Source organism: Stenella coeruleoalba (assembly GCF_951394435.1).
Source record: "Stenella coeruleoalba genome assembly, chromosome: 13".
In the NCBI taxonomy this organism is placed as follows: Eukaryota; Metazoa; Chordata; class Mammalia; order Artiodactyla; family Delphinidae; genus Stenella; species Stenella coeruleoalba.
In genome coordinates this window covers 71,715,484-71,734,534 of record NC_137159.1, presented here as the reverse complement: position 1 = coordinate 71,734,534, position 19,051 = coordinate 71,715,484, and the positions used below count along the sequence as shown (strand labels likewise).

The 19,051-nt window shown below is 38.6% G+C and overlaps 1 protein-coding gene across 3 annotated transcripts; it reads right to left on the bottom strand.

The window, feature by feature from the left end:
- Window positions 1–254: 254 nt before the first annotated feature.
- Window positions 255–18,538, bottom strand: WDCP (WD repeat and coiled coil containing). 3 transcript variants are annotated; one of them, XM_079940761.1, is made up of 4 exons: window positions 18,512–18,538; window positions 9,362–11,174; window positions 4,470–4,587; window positions 255–2,668 (listed from the first exon to the last, which is right to left on the bottom strand). In XM_079940761.1, the coding sequence occupies exons 2-4, from the start codon at window positions 11,153–11,155 to the stop codon at window positions 2,547–2,549; spliced, it is 2,034 nt and encodes a 677-aa protein (XP_079796887.1). In that variant the 5' UTR covers window positions 11,156–11,174; window positions 18,512–18,538; the 3' UTR covers window positions 255–2,546. The 3 variants fall into 3 exon arrangements, 2 of the variants coding, with proteins under 2 accessions (XP_079796887.1, XP_079796886.1); XM_079940760.1 differs by having other exon boundaries at window positions 18,465–18,530; XR_013831026.1 differs by having other exon boundaries at window positions 2,646–2,668; window positions 4,470–4,571; window positions 18,465–18,530.
- Window positions 18,539–19,051: the final 513 nt, after the last annotated feature.

Below are 19,051 nucleotides of genomic sequence, written 5' to 3'. Positions count from 1 at the left end.
CTTAGAAACAATACTGAGTGAAAAAAAAGCAGGTTGCAGAAGAGTACATACAATAAAATACCATTGTATAAAGCTCAAAAACATTACATTATCTAGGCCAATGTGTATATGTGATCATGGTGAAACTCCTTTTTAAAAAGAAAGAGGGAATTCCCTGGTGGTTTAATGGTTAGGACTTGGCGCTTTCACTGAGGTGACCTGGGTTCAATCCGTGGTCAGGGAACTAAGATCCCGCAAGCTGCACGGCGGGGCCAAAATAAAATAAAATAAAATTAAGAATAAAAAATTAAAAAAAAAGAAATGAAGAAATGATAATTTACAACAATCTAGAGATCAGTCACCTCTCGGGTGGAGTCACCTCTATGGAGAAGGATCCAGGAGGGATACACAGGGAGTTTGAATGGTTCCTAGTAACGTTCTGGTTCTTAAATTAGGTCGTAGGTGGTTCACTTTATTATTAAGCCTTCCTACACCTTACATCTATTGCATTTATCAAATAATACCGTACAAGATTTTTTAAAATGTGGGCCCAAAATAGAATTTATAAATAATGTCTTTATGCAAAATATTCTCAATGTAACATTAAACAATAATTTAAAGAATTTAGCTCTTCTCTCCCTGTTTCCCTCTCTCCCCAAACCAACAAATACTGGATTATCTTCTATGATTCCAATGATTATAAATAGTAAAGGCCAAGGAAACATCTTATGTTTGAGAGTTGTCACGGAATCAGATTTGCCGGAAAGAAAAAATTTATGTTCTCGACTGTCCACCAGAAGAAATACAAAGACAACATACACATATGTAAAATCAAGAACATTCCTTTATACCAGCAACAATCACAAAGCAAACACCATCAAAACATTCACAAAAGCCACAACAACCATTAGTGATTTTATTGAAGACTCATTCACAGGATTCTGACCAGCGAAATGAGTATAACATACACCTTGAGTGCGGGACCTACACTGATCTTACTACGGGGTACCCCAGACCCCCTCTTGAGGCTTCACAGTTCTGTGCTTTCACCCCACCTGGACACTTTCTTTAAAAATGGAAGCAGGCCTCAGACTGTCCTCAGCCAATGCTCTCAGGCGACTGGTTCCAGGGGCTCCACTTCATTATCCCAGCAGCTCCTCTAACGCATTTCAATCACAAAGTGGGCCCTCGCTTCTTCCCTACCCCAGCTCCACCTTCATAAACTGTAACAGACCAACAGGAGTCCTCAAGGGTACAAAATATTTCTTTCCAGATGATTTTAAAAGAAAGGGTGAAAAAGATGCACTTGAGCTCTTATGCATCTGAGCTCCTATGGCTGAAACAATTTACCTGCAGATGTGCTCTGACCAGCTACACACTGATCTGTTCGTTATGCTGCAGTGACTGAAGCTTATGACTGTCTGAAGGCAGTGAGAAAAGGTGAATCTATCTGAAGCTGGAATCAGGGCTCTTTCCACTATGCTAAGCTGGTGCTTTAGCCCATAATTATAATAAACTATCTCAGATTCAGTGAAACCTCCAACTTTTTGAAATACTTTCTCTCGCAGATTCTATGCTGGTCTCTAAGACTTGAATCCGGGAGGTGAGGGGAAGAAAAATATCAAAATTAAAGTGACAATTTAAGGGAGTTGATTACTGGGGAAAAAATAGGACATTTTTATGATCCCAACAATGGGGGGTGGGTAACCTATCAGGGAGAAAATCATGAGTGGCAACAGCACAAATCATGCTGTAGGCCTCACCCATGCTTAGCATTATACTAGTAACATCAGGACACACTGAAATGGGGTCCAGAGGGAGTCAAAGCACTTGAAATTTCATTTGAAATTTGCCCAGGGACAGTTTTTAGGAGTACCTGGAACTATGTCAGCCAGAATTTTCTAGGGAAGTGAGAGGGTTAGGTTTATATCCTGGGAGGTCCAACCAACATGAGAACTACTTTCTGTTCTAGGTAGCCCTGGGAGCAGAAGTCAATCGATTTTTTGTCTTCCTTTGAGCTCTGCTGATTCCTGCTCGTTTGGCGTAAAAAGATAGGCTGCAGCAGATGTTCTCCAGCACTCCTCACACTCAACTTTAAGCCAAGAAAAAGATTTATAACAATGCTGAGGTACCTTTTAAGTGCTTCTAAGGGCTTTAACACTGTTTTGGGTAAGGGACAAAAAAACCTCAGAGAAACCATAAAACACAATCCACATGGCACCATAAAATCGCTTTGCACCGGGAATTCTGCCCTTAGACAAAACCACACAGTAATGAATACATAAATAACCACTTTCTGAGCCATCTACCAAAGACTGGGCTCTGCTGAGAGTAGGCAATGTCAGCCTGCGGGGAGAGGTGGCCGAGCTAGCCATGGCAAGTTCTTCACCTCCCAGCGACAGTACAAATCCTAGCTGGGGAGCGTCGGAAAACAGATCTTGCTTGTAAAAACCTCATCTGAAAGGCTGTGCAGCAAATATTCTACAAACAAGTATCAGACTATACTGCCAAAATGGTTAGAACAGCCGGTGGCATCTACGCTTTGGGCAGTATGTCTCTAAAAGACTTCAAGAGACAGGGCCCCTAAAGTCATTTGACCTACCATCTCTTATGACTATTTCCTGTGTGGCTGTGAAAGTTAAGGGGATGAAGCCTTCGCTATCAGCACAGAGAAGGATCCAGTGGGAGTCTGCAAAGTAAAATAAACACATAGGCAATTTAGAATATCCTGTCTTATTCTATAAAGAAAAATATGACAAATACGACTTTTTTGAGGAAAAGAATGTAGTAGTTGATGAACCTGACCATCACAAGACATTACAGAGAATGGGGAGATGGAGGGACCCAGTATAGACTTAAGGTCAGGTTACATGGCAGCAAGGGGATGTTGATGACAGGCATAGCTAAGGAACATGTATTTTCACCCAGGTTAGGCATTAATCACTCAGTGCTATGCATTTGAGCTTGTGTGTGCATGTGTGCGCACAGGTGTTAGGGGTGTACGGTGTTCCTAACTTATATATCAATACATGCTGTTAAGCAGTTTCTCCAGAAACTATGTGAAGTTTGGAACAGCTACTCTTTGGAGGAAACTTCTATATTCCTGAGATCCATACCAGCCTCTAGACACCCAAGGAGGCTGAGCTGACTAGAGGTAGACTAGAATGGCCCAGATAATCCTAAATAGTTTGTTCTGGGGTAACCTAGGGCCACTAGCATAATACATACCTGGACTTTCTCTGGTTCTTTCGAGTCTACTGTGTCTCACCTGTTGACCCTGTAATTTCACTTCTAAAAATCTACACTTTCCAAAAACATGTAAAATATGCAGAGAGGTTTTTATTACGGTTATTTATGATAATGAAAAATTGGAAACCACCTAAATGTCAAAGAAAACATGGCCAAGTAAAATATGGTATTAAAAGAGTAAATCCTCATCACAAGGAAAAAAAGTTTTTTCTATCTATATGAGATGATGGATGTTCAATAACTTACGGTGATAATCATTTCATGATGCATTTAAGTCAAATCATTATGTTGTACACTTTAAATTTATACAGTGCTATATGTCAATTATATCTCAATAAAACTGGAAGGAGAAATATATATGGTACGCCCAGGATAGACTATTAACCCAGTAAAAATAATTGTTATGAAGTCATATCATAAATTCATGTGTCAAAACAGAAAAATGCTGATGCTACAATGTTAAGGGGGAAAAGATGACACAAAGTTCTATGTTCAGTGTAGTGGGTGTCCTGAAGACTCAGGCATAAGAAAACCGCCATGCTCTCCATTGGATGGAATACAGGCATGACTCAGTCCCTTGCCACCTAGGAGTACCCTTCATGTCCACAAGTCTGCTGCATATTAAAATGACAATTCCTTTAAGAAATATTCTGTGGGAGTTCCCTGGTGGCCTAGTGGCTAGAATTCTGAGCTTTCACTGCCATGGCCAGGGTTCAGTCCCTGGTCGGGGAACTGAGATCCTACAAGCTGCATAGCCAAAAATAAAAAAGAAAACAACAAGGTCTACTGTATAGCACAGAGAACTATATTCAGTGTCCTGTGATAAACCATAGTGGAAAAGAATATTTTTAAAAAAATGTATACATAAAACTCCCACCCACACACACAAAAGAAATATTCTGCAATGCTATGATCTTTATGTTTTAGTGCAACAAGTATATATGAGGTTTTTATGTTATTTCCTTGCAGCTGTTATATATTGCTTCATAACTCTATTTGTTTTTTTCATGTGTACATTTAGGTTTTCCAGCTAGGTTGTAAGTTCCTTAAGGGTAGAACCCATATTTTCCATGTATTTTGGCACCTATAATAGGCCTGGGCATACAATAGGCAATTAATGATACTTTTTAACTATCTAATGAATCACTGAATGGTTGGTACACTTCATTTTCATCACCAGTGAAAGTTACTTAATAGAGGGAGGGGGTGTCAGGTAGAGTCAATTTCTGAATTTTACCTACCATGTAGCATTTCAATAAGAGAGAGGCCAAAAGTCTGCTGGACTGTACTGAGTCTTAGCTTGCCGTTGCAGAGAAGCACGGCTCTTTTTTCTACAACAGGACCTAAAAAATAAGATTTCTTCAAATATAAAAATAAAAGTTGTTAAACTGATTGCAGAAGCAATGGAGTTAACATTTCCTAAGAATAGAATGTGTATTTTTAAAAATTCCTATCTATTACCGCTATCAACTAAACTTCAGTTTTAAAAATAAGGAGCTTTTTGCTGCATCATTTAACACAACTAAAGAATCAGACAAAACACAACCCCTAATTTCCTTTTGCTCTGTTCTTCCCCAGCGTTATGTCCTTATTGCTAGGAACTGGCTTTCCTAGGACGTGACTAATAACACTATAGGATGATGGATGGCAGCCTGAGAGATAAAATCTGATGGTGAGGAACAACTGCTTGGCTGTTGTAGAAACAGGTATACCTTGGAGATACCGCAGGTGTGGTTCCAGACCACTGCAATAAAGCTAGTATCACAATAAAGTGAGCCACATGAAAGTTTTTGGTTTCCTAATGCATATTCTATAGTCCATTTAAGTGTGCAGATGCATATGTCTAATAAAATAATGTACATACCTTAACTTAAAAATGCTTTATTGCTAAAAAATGCTATCATCTGACAATGTAGCGTTGCCACAAACCTTCAATCTGTAAAAAACACAATCTCTCTGAAGTGCAATAAAACTAGGTATGCCTGTATAACTAAGAAGTTTTACGTTTTCTTTATTGGGGAAAAAAATGCCAAGAAAGACTGCCCTAAGTCGTGGAGTAGCAGAGGATTTGCATAAGTAAAATAAACAAACTGTGGTAAAAATTCACTTAGCTTAGAAAAAGTACAAATAACAGTGATTTTTAAATTTTAAAAAGTTATATTAAAAATTAATGCATCTTTGAAAATGTTTGCAACTATCCATACAGAAAGAAAATATAGAACAATTATAGCTCTATTTTAAGACACATTGAGTCCAAAGGTATATTCATAGAACATAGAATAAAAAATGTAACTTCTAATTCTATATTATGAGACAATATCTTCATGTAAGCATTTCTTAAAGTTTTATAAGTTATGTGTCTAACCTATTTTCTTGTTAAAGTTATCACTACTCATTTTCTGACTACTAAGAAAAATAATTTCAACGATAAAAGGTAAACTGTACTCCATTTTTGATACGATGAACAGCTCAAAAGATGTATGTCTACTATGTAGTAACATTTTAAAAGATAGCACATGAATAAACTGTAAGGGCCATAAGCAACTAATTATTCATCTTAACTCTTATGAAATGTCGCTTCTGATATTATAGGGGGAAAAACTCTTCATTGCTTTTATTTTGTTTTTCTTCTACTTTTCTCATTAAAAAAGATATATATGCTCAACATAAAGAAAACAGAAATTTAAAATGCAGAAAGTAAAGTCCCCAAAATTCTACCTCCAGAAGTACTTACTGATAACAGCTTGGCTGAACTAGCTCATTATAAACTGAGAAAAGGAAGAATTGAAAGGCAAAAAACACATTTCTTTTTACTTAAAAAAAAATGCATTTACAAATATAAATATTTGTAAAAATATTTGTAAAAAAGTATATATTGTTTGATAAAATAATCTATTTAGGGACTTCCCTGGTGGCGCAGTAGTTAAGAATCCACCTGCCAATGCAGGCGACACGGGCTTGAGCCCTGGTCCGAGAAGATCCCACATGCCACGGAGCAACTAAGCCCGTGCACCACAACTACTGAGCTCGCATGCCACAACTACTGAAGCCTGTGCACCTAGAGCCCGTGCTCTGCAACGAGAAGCCGCCGCAATGAGAAGCCCGAGCACCGCAACAAAGAGTAGCCCCTGCTCGCCGCAACAAGAGAAAGCCTGTGCGCAGTAATGAAGACCCAACGCAGCCAAAAATAAATAAATAAATAATCTATTTAAAGAAAAATAAAATCAAACAATTAGACATTATATCTTTTAGATCGACAAAGGTTTTAGTAAATGCATAGAAAAAAATGGAATAAATACTTCCATTACTAACTATACCTGTGGTTTTCTCTACGGGTTTGGTTATGAAGAATTTTTACTTTCAACATTAAATATTCTTGGGAATTCCCTGTGGTCCAGTGATTAGGACTCTGCGCTTTCACTGCTGAAAGCCCAGGTTCGATCCCTGGTTGGGGAACTAAGATCCCACAAGCCACACAGGATGGCCAAAAAACCCAATAAACAAACATTAAATATGCTTATGCTTACATTAAATATGCTTATATTAAAAAACCAATAAACATTAAATATACTTAAATATGCTTATATTGGTTAAATTTTTTCTTCAATGAGCATCCATTACTTTTGTAATTAGGAAAAAAAATACTGTGTATCTGTTAAAAAAATTTAAAAAGCTCTGTGTGCTGACAGAGTTCTTGAGACTATGAAACTAAATGGAAAAAGATGAAGAACATTGTATATAGTACCTTACCTTTTGTGTAACAAAAGGAAAAATAAAAATAAATAGTAAGATCTGCTAATATCTGAATAAAGTAATAAAAATAAAAATGGTTACCTATATGAGGTGAAGGGAACAAGCTGAACAAGATGGGGTGAAACTAAGACTTCTCAGTATATACCTTTCTATTGCAAGAATGTTTTGTTTTTTAAAGCAAGTAAATGAATTGCCTATTCAAAAAGAGAAATAAAAAGGGAAAAAAGAAAAAATATTTGAAAAGTCATGGAAGGAAAAAAAAATCCAAACTAGATTTCACACTTATAAAGTACTATAATTTTTAAAAATAAAAAATCTGTTTCTTAAAAATACACTGAAAACTTCATGTAGTTAATAAAGCCATTTAAATATTTTGGCTGAAGACAATGTGGGAAAAATCCTCTTCAAAAATCTAGGATTGGGATGTTAAATGTTTATAAATATTTGTTTCAATTAGCTTTGGTACATAATATAACTAAGATCACTAATGTGCTTGTGAAATTAATTAAAAAAAATTTTTTATATCAGTGACTTAACTGATTTTTAACTGATTTATTTGTGATTTAACCGGTTTGGGGGACAATTTAGGAATTTGAATAAGAAGTAGGTATTAGATGATATTAAGTAATTATTGCTAATGTTATCAAGTATGGTAATGGTACAGTGATAATTAAAGAAAATGTGCTTACACTTTAGAACAACATCCCAAAATACTTATGGGTGAAACACCATGATGCCTCTACTTAGAAAAATATTTTAGGAAACAAAAAAAAGAAGCAATTATGGTAAAATGTTAACAACCATTAAATCCAGGTGATAGATATAGATAGGGTTTCATTAGGTATTCTTTCTATATGTTTACAATTTTTTCGTAATTAAAAATATATTTTATGTGTTTGAAATTTTTTATACTAAAAAAATTTTAGGGCTTCCCTGGTGGCGCAGTGGTTGAGAGTCCGCCTGCCGATGCAGGGGACACGGGTTTGTGCCCCGGTCCGGGAAGATCCCACATGCCGCGGAGTGGCTAGGCCCGTGAGCCATGGCCGCTGAGCCTGTGCATCCGGAGCCTGTGCTCTGCAACGGGAGAGGCCACAGCAGTGAGAGGCCCGTATACCGCAAAAAAAAAAAAAATAATAATGTAAAAACAATATAGTAAAATAATTCAAGAAAATCTAGACTATTACATATATATCAATTTCTATAATATAAAAAAAGCTCTTTTAAACTGATAATAGGAAAAAATGAGCAAAACGCAATTCACATTCAGTTGGCCAAAAAACATGACAACATACTCAAATTCACTAATAGTAAAGGAAATACAAATTAATAAAAGTGAAATACCACTTTGCACTCATCAGATTGGTAAGGAAGTGAGGAAAAGGACAGTCTCATTGGTCGCTGATGGACATGTGATGATGCACTGTTTAGTAAAAAATCTTTGAAAGGCAATCTGTCCACTCTATATATATGTGTCCACTCTATATATATGTGTGTATATATATACTCTTCAAACTTGCACTTCCACTTCTGGGAACCAAGCCAACAGAAATAAAAGTATGAATACAAATAGATACATATGAGAATACTATTGCAGCACCATTTGGAGTGCCTAAGAACTGAAAACAAAGTGAATGTCCATCAACAAGGGAAAGGCTGAATAAACAAGCACACTCCCAACATGAAGTAAAGAATGCACCATACGACCCCATTTTTGTAAAACAATGACAAAGTCACCACCAACACCCCCCGCACCTATATACCTACGTATACAAAGACCTGTGTAAGATTATATGAGCGTGAAGTAAAATATGAAAGGATCCACATTAAGCTGCTAGTTAAAGTGGGTTACAGGGAGGAGGAGCAGGGCCAAGTGTGACGGGAAAGGATAGTGTTCATGATAAAAACAGATATAGTATGATCCCACTATATAATATTTTATGTTTGCGTATACAGGCATAAACAGATGCATTAAAAATTTTTAATGACTATAACCTCTCTTAACAGCATATTATAAGATGCTGTTATAATCTTATGCTGTTATGCTATTATAAGCTCTCTTATAAATAGAAGAGTGTCTGCGATTGCATAAGGAAAAGGTTTTCGCAATGAAACAGCATGAATTAAAATTTTTTTCTAAACATAGCGTGCCACAATGAGTGCAATCATTCATGTTTTCACACCATGCACATGATAAAATCACGGTGTATACTGCTGTGTGTGCCCATCCAACCAACCTGGAAAGGTATAACAACTTGCCTGAATGTAACATGTCCAGATCAGTGAAGTTCAACTAGAATACTATACTTCCTCATCAATAAATTTCTCTTGCAGTACCTACTGGCTGCAGGAGCCAGTGGTAGCTCCTCAAAGGAGAAGTTACCTGGCAAGTGATGTGAACGTAAGGCACATTCTGAGAGAGTGGATACACTGGAGAGGATTTCTTTCCATTATGTAGAAAGTCTGTGAGTTCAGAAAGACGCTGCTGCACTTCAATCAGGTTCCTAGATAAAATTTCCAGTATCTTAGATAGCTGATAATTTTCATTTTCCACTTGTAAGTTAGGAGGTCCCGCGGTACTGTTGTGGTCTGGTGTGCCGCTGGGTCCGGGCAGTGTTACCGACTGGTTAACAGGCCCGGCATCTAGAGTTTCTAGGGCTGTGGAGCCATCACAGATACTGGATGGAGGACTTCTGATTTCTTGAATAAGTGTTCTTCCAGGCCTTCCACTTTGACTGCTGCTATTAGCTGTTAACAAGATCCCTCCGTTTTGGTGACAAAAATCTGGGGAAAGACTTTCAATTAGCTTTTTTCTATTTGCTTTATTTAACAGAGTACTGAAAGCAGAGTGACCACTCTGGTTTTCACTCGGTGTCACTGGAGAGCCTTCTTCCAACATAACTTCTCTAACAATCAAACGAATCATATACTGATCAGACTTTGAAGAAAGAAGAAATGCCGAATCAGTGGATTTCTGTTTTCCTATCAAAATTAACAATAATTTATCTGTCAAGAAACATATGCCTTTTGGTCTTTCATTACTCTCTAACTGAATTTGCTGGATGTTTGGCATAAATGATGGAACGACAGAATAGATAAAAATTATATTACACGTATTGGAAGCCACTGCGACTACCTGTGCTTTAAGATTAAACGCCATTAGATCAGGAACCAGAATGCCCGGGATGGTGACTTTTCTGTTCTGGGTAACCTCCTTCTCAAAGGTCAAGAGGACCAAGTGTGAAGAATCCAGGCCAGTTCCTGTCAAGTAGTCCTTTTTTCTTAGACAAATAAGAGAACTAGCCTCAGATTTAGATCCATCAAAGTGTATATGAGTTAGATCCAGAGGATCAGAAAAGGATGAAGAAAAGGGAGAAACTGGTGTTTCAGAATTTGTTTCAGAGGAAACTTCGTCAATAACTGGTAAAGTATACAGACAAGTGCCTTCACTACTAGGGGGAACATCAAAGGTTCCAGATGCATTTAAGCCACAAATCTTATCTAGTGGAAGCTCAGTGGCTATAGCGACCTGTGAGTCCACAGTGGCTCCGATTGAGCGCACGTAGCTGGCCACATCAAACACTGGGCAGAAGGAGCACCTGTGAAGAGTCTTCTGAGCACTGTCCCAAATATAAGAATGCACGCTACTGCCTACTGCCACCACCAGCCTCTGGCCATCCGGGGTCCAACATGCACAGTGAATGAGGCCTTGGGTGCTGATGTCCACTTTGACCTGGGAACTGTCCCAGTGAACATTATGGAAAACGGAGACATCCTGTGCAGTCAACACAGTCAGGACAGCACTTTTTGGGTGCCACACACAGCCCTGGGGAAGGACAGGGAGTGACTGTCTAATCTCACAGGTCTGAGACATCAGCCATTTGCTTGTCTCCGTAGTGCTAGGACACAGCTGCCACACAATGACATGCTTCTTGTGCTGGACAGCGAGCAGAGCAGGCGTGTCAGCTGTACCAGGTGGGGCCCAGGACACCCGATACACATGTTCAAATTGTCCAATGACCGCTGAGTCCCCAAACTTGGCCTCTCCACCGTGAAGGTGTAAATCGGTCAGGACTACCTGATTCCCATCAGTCCAGGCAAGGCCGTGAATTGGGTGTATTGCTTGATACAACGCATTCAGTCCAGTCCTGAGAAGTTTTCCTCTTCCCAACTCCATCCTTTCTGATAAAGGTTATCTGAAATAATTAGGAAGTTATACCATAAGAATATAGTCAGACAAATTCAGGATGTAGTACATTCTACAAACAACTGGCTTAGCCCTTTCACAGGTCATTATTGTGAGAGGATAAAAGGATGGGAGGAATTTGACAGATTAAAAGACTGCCTGGCAGTGCTGAGAAATTATTTTTCCTGCAAAATAAGGTCAAACTTTTGAAACCTAATGAATAAAATGTTTTAGTAAAATTTTAATAATGGGGATGAAATTTCAGATTTTGTTATTGTTCCACAGGTTCATTCTATGACTGCCTCTGTGGAATACTGGTTTGTTTGTTAATTTTTTAAAATTCATTTTATTTATTTAGGCTGCTTTGGGTCTTTGTTGCTGCGCTGTGGCGAGCGGGGGCCGCCCCTCATTGCAGCGCACAGGCTTCTTCTCATTGCAGTGGCTTCTCTTGCTGTAGAGCACGGGCTCTAGGTGCATGGGCTTCAGTAGTTGTGGCATGTGGGCTCAGTAGTTGTGGCTTGCGGGCTCTAGAGCACAGGTTCAGTAGTTGTGGCACATGCGCTTAGCTGCTCCGTGGCATGTGGGATCTTCCCGGACGAGGGATCGAACCTGTGTCCCCTGCATCGGCAGGTGGATTCTCAACCACTGTGCCACAAGGGAAGCCATACTGGTTTTTAACAGTTGGTGATTTATGCAGCCAAACGTATATTTGGGTCACCTCTAGTTCAAACTTCCTTGATCACAGAACTGGGATACTAAAAATCAGCAATACAGGCAAAATAGTAACGCTTATGGTAGCAGTTTCTGGTTCAAAATTCTGAGCCACTCATAGGAAATCAGGTAAACAAAAAAGGCTTACTAACCCTTTGTCTCCGTAAGTTACTGTAATCACAGTTTTTTACTGTAGCCTCACTATGATACTATGATGAATTAGAAAGAGCCAATAAAATATGCAAGATGCACATAAGGCCAGAAATGAGTCAACTCATCATGGAGTTGATCAATACTATAGATGGCTGCCTCTAGTCCTTCTGTAAACAGAGTATGTAACAATTACATATATAATAAGATCATAAGTGTGCATACAGATTAAAATCTTGTAAAGTTAAATGTCAAAACCTAATTACAAAATGCATCATATTATTTGAAAGAGTGATAATTTTTATTGCAATTAAGGATCCAAGATATTTTAAAAGACTCTCATTTTTAAGGCTTTCAAATAACTTTAATTCATGTATATTTTTCTTTTAGATTGCTTACATCTGACTCTTGTCAGTATGCTTTATTTCATTTCCTTCCTAACACTGAAGGGAAAGCAAAAGGCAACACTTAAACTCCCGTTTGTCACCAGTTTAAAATATGGTAGAGCCTTACTAACTTCCATCAATTTCGATGGTAAAATTTTGGGGTTAGCCTTTCTGTGAAATGTGAGACATGTCAAAACTGAGGAAATCAGGATGACATTCTTATTGAATATGAAAAAACAGACCATATTCTATAAACACATCCAGATACTATCTGAATTTGCTGGGCAAATTAGAAGGAAAGAAAGGGAATAAACATGTCCAGTATGTGCCACACATGGTGCTGGTCACCTAGAATCCGATACAACCCTTGTAACAGTCCTGTGAGGGTAGCACTGTTATTCTTAGGTGAGAGACAACAGATCTGAAGCTCTAAAAAGTTAAGAAACTTGCCCTTCATATCTTATAACAAAACACCTTCCAGATAGATTAAAGATCCAAATGTGCAAAACAAAAATTAAGAGATCTAAAAGAAAGACTTTTTACACTACTATAGAAATACTCAAACATGTATACGTATGTGTATAAGGATTTACTATAGCATTTTTTGTAACAGAAAAACCTAAATGTACATCAACATGGAAATAAATAAAAAAATAAGGAAGCTCCATGAGTAGTGATATGGAAAAATCCCTCCCCCCAAAAAAAGCAGTGAAATTCACAAGATAACATGTTTAGTAAGCTACTATTTATGGAAAAAAAATCCACCTCTATATGTCCATATACATGTGTTTGTATATATTTACATAAAGATGCAGAAAAAGATCAGAAATAACACATACCAAACTGTTCACAGTACATACTGAGATGGAGTGAGGTGGCAGAAGAGAGAAGGTGGGACCCTCTTTACTTATTTCTGTATTTTTTGGAAAGACTGTTTTTATAATAAGTATATATTCAAATAGCCCTTTTCTAATTGAAAAAACAAACTAAAGATTCAAATGTACAAAATACTTAATTTACAAAAAGTTCTTGGGACTTCCCTGGTGGTAAAGTGGTTAAGAATCTGCCTGCCAATACAGGGGCCATGGGTTCGAGCCCTGGTCCGGGAAGATCCCACACGCTGGGGAGCAACTAAGCCCGTGCCTCACAACTACTAAGCCTGTGCTCTAGAGCCCGCGAGCCACAATTACTGAGACCACGTGCCACAACTACTGAAGCTTGCGTGCCTAGAGGCTGTGCTCTGCAACAAGAGAAGTCACCACAATGAGATGCCCACGCACAGCAACAAAGAGTAGCCCTTGCTCGCTGCAATTAGGGAAAGCCCCTGCACAGCAATGAAGACCCAACGCAGCCAAAAATAAATAAATAAATAAATAAGTAAAAAGTTCTTTTAAGCCAGTTAAAACGACAAAATTTTAAGTGGCCAAAGAATATCAACAGGCAATTTACAAAACAATTATGATGATCAATAAACATATTCTAAATGATGTTTAATCTTATTAGTTATCAAAGAATTGTCTAAACTTGCAGTGTCCATTTCTTCACCACTCATTCTCTTCTTAACCCACCCCAAATTGACTCCATTCCCAACTCTTCTCCAAAACAACTCTCACCAACCCACCAGTGCTATCCACGTCACTGAATCCGATGGACATTTTTCAACCTTGTTTTATTGTACTTAGTAAATGTCAAAGACAGAACTTGAGAAGCTGCCTTCAGACCCTAAATCCAAAGAAATGTATTCTTCACCAAACTGGAGGATTTGCTTTTAACTTATCTGCAAATTTTTTCTCATTCCTCTTTGCTAGCTTCATCCCTACTCTTAGAATCTTTTACTAAGAGAGAATGGTCTGTTATACTTCTTCTTTTTTTTTTTTTCTGTTATACTTCTTACACATGAGGTCAGGTTAAGTGGTTCTACAGTGGCTTGCTAAATGGAAAAATATGTCTTCTGACATTACTAATGAAGAAAACTGCCATCTCAAACCCGCTGGTCTTGTATAAGATAATATATGCTTTTCCCTAATACCTACTTATGCACTTTAAAAAAAAAAGACTTTTATTGATAAATAATGCATGATACATTTTCCTGGAAGAGAAAATTCCTGACGGGCCAGTTACATCAAAAGCAATTTATATGATATGTTTTAGGCCACCCAAGTCAGTCTAATGTCATTGAGGAGGTGTATGGCTAGGGTTAGCATAGCGTAAGGATTTGTAAATAAAGGACAAAAAACTTGACAATAAAGTTACTGAGATGTTTTAGAAGAATTAATTTTAATATTTTCATCTTTACTAACAAGAAGCAATTTGGTAAAAAACTAAAAATAGAGTTACCATATGATCCTGCAATCCCACTCCTGGGCATATATCCAAAGAAAACTCTAATTCAAAAGGATACATGCAACTCAATGTTCACTGCAGCACTATTTACAATAGCCAAGATGTGGAAGCAACGTAAATGCCCGACAGATGAATGGATAAAGATGTGGTACATATATACAATGGAGTATTAGCCATAAAAAAGAATGAAATAATGCCTCTACCAACAATATGGATGGACCTAGAGATTATCATACTAAGTAAGGTAAGCGAGACAGGAAATGACAAATATATGATATCACTTATATGTGGAATCTAAAAAAAAAAAGATAGAAATGAATTTATCTACAAAACAGAAATAGACCCACAGATACAGAAACTTATGGTTACCAAAGGGGAAAGGACAGGGTGTGGGGTGGGGGGTGGGGTTTAAATTAGGAGGTTGGGATTAACGTATATATACTACTATATATACTATATATATTGATGTAAGATGTTATGGAAGGGATTCCCTGGTGGCGCAGTGGTTAAGAATCCACCTGCCCATGCAGGGGACACGGGTTCAACCCCTGGTCCGGGAAGGTCCCACATGCCGCGGAGCAACTGTGCCCGTGCGCCACAACTATTGAGTCTGCGCTCTAGAGCCCGCGAGCCACAACTCCTGAGAACACGTGCCACAACTACTTAAGCCCGCACGCCTAGAGCCCGTGCTCCGCAACAAGAGAAGCCACCACAATGAGAAACCCGCGCACCGCAACGAAGAGTAGCCCCCACTCGCCACAACTAGAGAAAGCCCACGCGCAGCAACGAAGAACCTACACAGCCAAGAAAAAAAAGATGTTATGGAAAAACCCGAACGTTTTGGCCAACCCAATAAAATAGATAACCAACAAGGACCTACTGTGTAGCACAGGGAACTATACTCTATATTCTGTAATAATCTATAAAGGAAAAGAATCTGAAAAAAATATATATATAATATATATATATTATATATATATATATATATATACACTGAATCACTGTGCTGTACACCTGAAACTAACACAACATTGTAAATCAAATATACTTCAATAAAATTAAATTAAAAAATAAAAATTATGAAAAATTTCCTCAAAAACCCAATGATAATTACAAAAATCTCTTCCAATCCCTTCTACTCCCATTATTAGTCAGGGTCCTGACCACCTCTTCCTTTGTAGTAGGGTAGTACAAGAAGTCCTCTTCATTTCAGTCTCTTCTTTCCCACAGAGCCTGGACTCTGTGTGTTGGGTAGAATTATCTTGAGAAAAGTCACAGCTCTGGTAATTTTGCATTTGTGCTCAAATACCTTTGATGAGTCTCCACAGTCTGTGTATATAAAAGTTCTTCCAAAATGTTTAAGCAAAGCACTGAAGGCCTTAAATTATCTTATATTGCTATACCTTTCCAACCTTATCTCCCTGATCATAAAAGCCCTGCTGAATAATTTGGAATTTAGAGGAATCAGCACACATTCATGCAACAATGTGCAGAATGGACGTGAGAAACTAGGAAGCTGACAAGTTTAATAATGGGCCATGGAATAGTTTGAATATCAGGATGAGAAAGTGAGCCAAGTTTGTAGCTACCTCAGTAGAGAAAGAGGGCCAGATTCAAGCGATATTTCTAAGGCAGATAAAATTGATATCAAGTAGGGTAAGTGGTGAGGAAGAAAGGAGAATTAAAGATAACATGCAAATTTTTAGCTTGGGAAATTGCTGAACCATTAATCAGAGATAAAGAAGACAGAGACTGTTTCAAAGGTTAAGAACAGTGTGTAGTGTGTGATAAGCTTAGTATTAGATGTGCTTCATTTAAGATGTTTATAGGGTAGCACTGCACCTCAGGCAGTCAGAGGTAAGGATTTGGGAGTCACTGTTATAGAGTTGGTAGTTAAAAAGATCAGAGAACCAAGAGGACAAAGGCTGAAATGACCTTCTGGTGCTCCCCAATTATTTTGTATGCTTTAAAATATTTACAATTTGCCTGAAGCTAACTGTATACCTGTTGGTCTCTCAACCCTCAGACTATAAGATTTCTCAAATCAGGAGCCCTGGTTGTTTTAGGAAGAGAAAATCTGACTATATTAATTCAGGGGAGAGGTGGTCAGAACGAGGATCTGGTGCTCAGTCTATGGCCATTTAATTCTTCTGTTTTTAATCTTCTTTAAAGACAACTTATAGTGAGAATCAAGGGGCTCAGGTGAAATGGAGCACTTCCAGTAGGTTTAAACAGTTACATACTCCCCAACTTGTTTTTCTAAATTTATTGTGTTTTCGCTATAAAATAATTCCAAGTTCTTTACACTTATTAATGTTTTTTTGTTTTATTTATTTATTTATTTGGCTGCATTGTGTATTCGTTGCTGTACACAGGCTTTCTTTAGTTGCGGCTAGCAGGGGCTACTCTTTGTTGTGATGTGCGGGCTTCTCATTGTGGTAGCTTCTCTTGTTGCGGAGCACGGGCTCTAGGCGCACGGGCTTCAGTAGTTGTGGCTTGCAGTCTCTAAAGCGCAGGCTCAGTAGTTGTGGTGCACGGGCTTAGTTGCTCCGCAGCATGTGGGATCTTCCCGGACCAGGGATCGAACCCGTGTCCCCTGCATGGGCAGGTGGATTCTTAACCACTGCGCCATCAGGGAAGCCCTTATTATTGTTTTAAATTAACATACAAGAAAGGTCAAAAGGACCTAGAGACTGTCATACTGAGTGAAGTAAGTCAGACAGAGAAAGACAAATCCCCATATGATATCGCTTATATGTTGGATCTTAAAAAATGGTACAAATGAACTTATTTACAAAACAGAAATAGAGTCACAGATGTAGAAAACAAACATGGTTACCAGGGAGGAAAGGGGGGAGGGGAAGGGATAAATTGGGAGATTGGGATTGACATATACACACTACCATGTATAAAACAGATAACTAATAAGGATTTACTGTATAGCACAGGGAACTCTACTCAGTACTCTGTAATGACCTATATGGGAAAAGAATCTAAAAAAAGAGCGGATACATGTTATGTGTATAACTGATGCATTTTGCTGTACAGCAGAAACTAACACAACACTTTAAATCAAGTACATTCCAATAAAAAATTTTTAAAAAGGTCAAAAGGTAAATTCACACACAAAAAAACATTCATCCAAAGAAAATTATGACTACATCCCTCCAGATATTTTTCTATGCAGTTTGGGTTAAACTTTTTCAGTCATACTGTACAATTACATATCACGATCTTTTCACTTTACATTATATATTAGGATTTCCCCATGTTATTTAAAGACTTTATAAATTATTTTTAGAAGCCACTTAATATTCACTTTTCCTTACTGTTGGGGAAGTTCCATAATTTTTCCTTACTGGTGAGATACCCGGTTAGAGCTAACTTTATCCTTTTATAAATAACGCTGGGATAAAGGTGTTTATGCATAAAGCATGTTTTTCATTTTGAATGGCTTCCTTAGGATATATTCCCATAAGTTTCACTCGTGAGTCATAGGGAATATACTCTCTGGTTTAAACCCACCCTCTGCTCGTCCGCATCCGCCAGCCCTCGCACGCGGCCCCCCACCATTCTCTCCATCCTCTCCGCACATGTGACACTTCCTCTTCTCCCCCCTCCCCCAAAGTGCCTGTCCTTCCACCTCTCTCCCCGCCCACCTACAGCCTCCCCACAACAGCCAGGCCGGGAAGCAGTGGAGACAAAAATACCTTTGGTCTCACTGCCCCACCGAAAATCAGTCTCCCCTGGGCCGTACCTGCTCACACACCGCGGATCCGAAGCCCTGAGCGGGGACCGGAAGCATCGGCTCCCAGGCCCCTGATAGGTGAGCGGTGGCTGGGCAAGCTCGGCAATGACCCTTGCCTATTGGCTATTGCTTGTGTCCCGTTATGAGACGGTCTTTCCCATTGGCCAATAAGCTCGGGCTTTGCCGCACGGACCTCTGGGAGTTGTATTCCCCGTGAAACGCCACCGAAGGTAAGCCTGCTACAATTTCTCCCTTGAAAGGTACAGAGCCTTCCCCCACTTCTCATCGGTTCTCTTAGTCTAAGGAGTCCGGGAGCCCTAAAGTCAACACGGCTTCTTAACCTTTTTAGGGGTGCGGGGGTTGTTGGGGGAAGGAGTCGAGAACCTCTAAAATAAGATAAAATCTCCTCAGAAAAATGTTCTTTTCCGTACACAAAATACTGAAGCCGTTCCATGGACCTGTGCTAATTACAAACCGTTATTCTACACTTACCCCCAAAGTGCCTGACCATGGCCACAGTTCAAGAAGCTAGTGCTTCACTAGGCTTAA

Coding starts and splice junctions, on each gene's coding strand:
- WDCP (XM_079940761.1), bottom strand. CDS start 11,155: ATGGAGTTGGGAAGAGGAAAACTTCTCAGGACTGGACTGAATGCGTTG. Junction 4,588..9,361: donor ACGTTCACATCACTTGCCAG/GTAACTTCTCCT, acceptor TTATATTTGAAG/AAATCTTATTTTTTAGGTCC. Junction 2,669..4,469: donor TCTTATTGAAATGCTACATG/GTAGGTAAAATT, acceptor TTTACTTTGCAG/ACTCCCACTGGATCCTTCTC.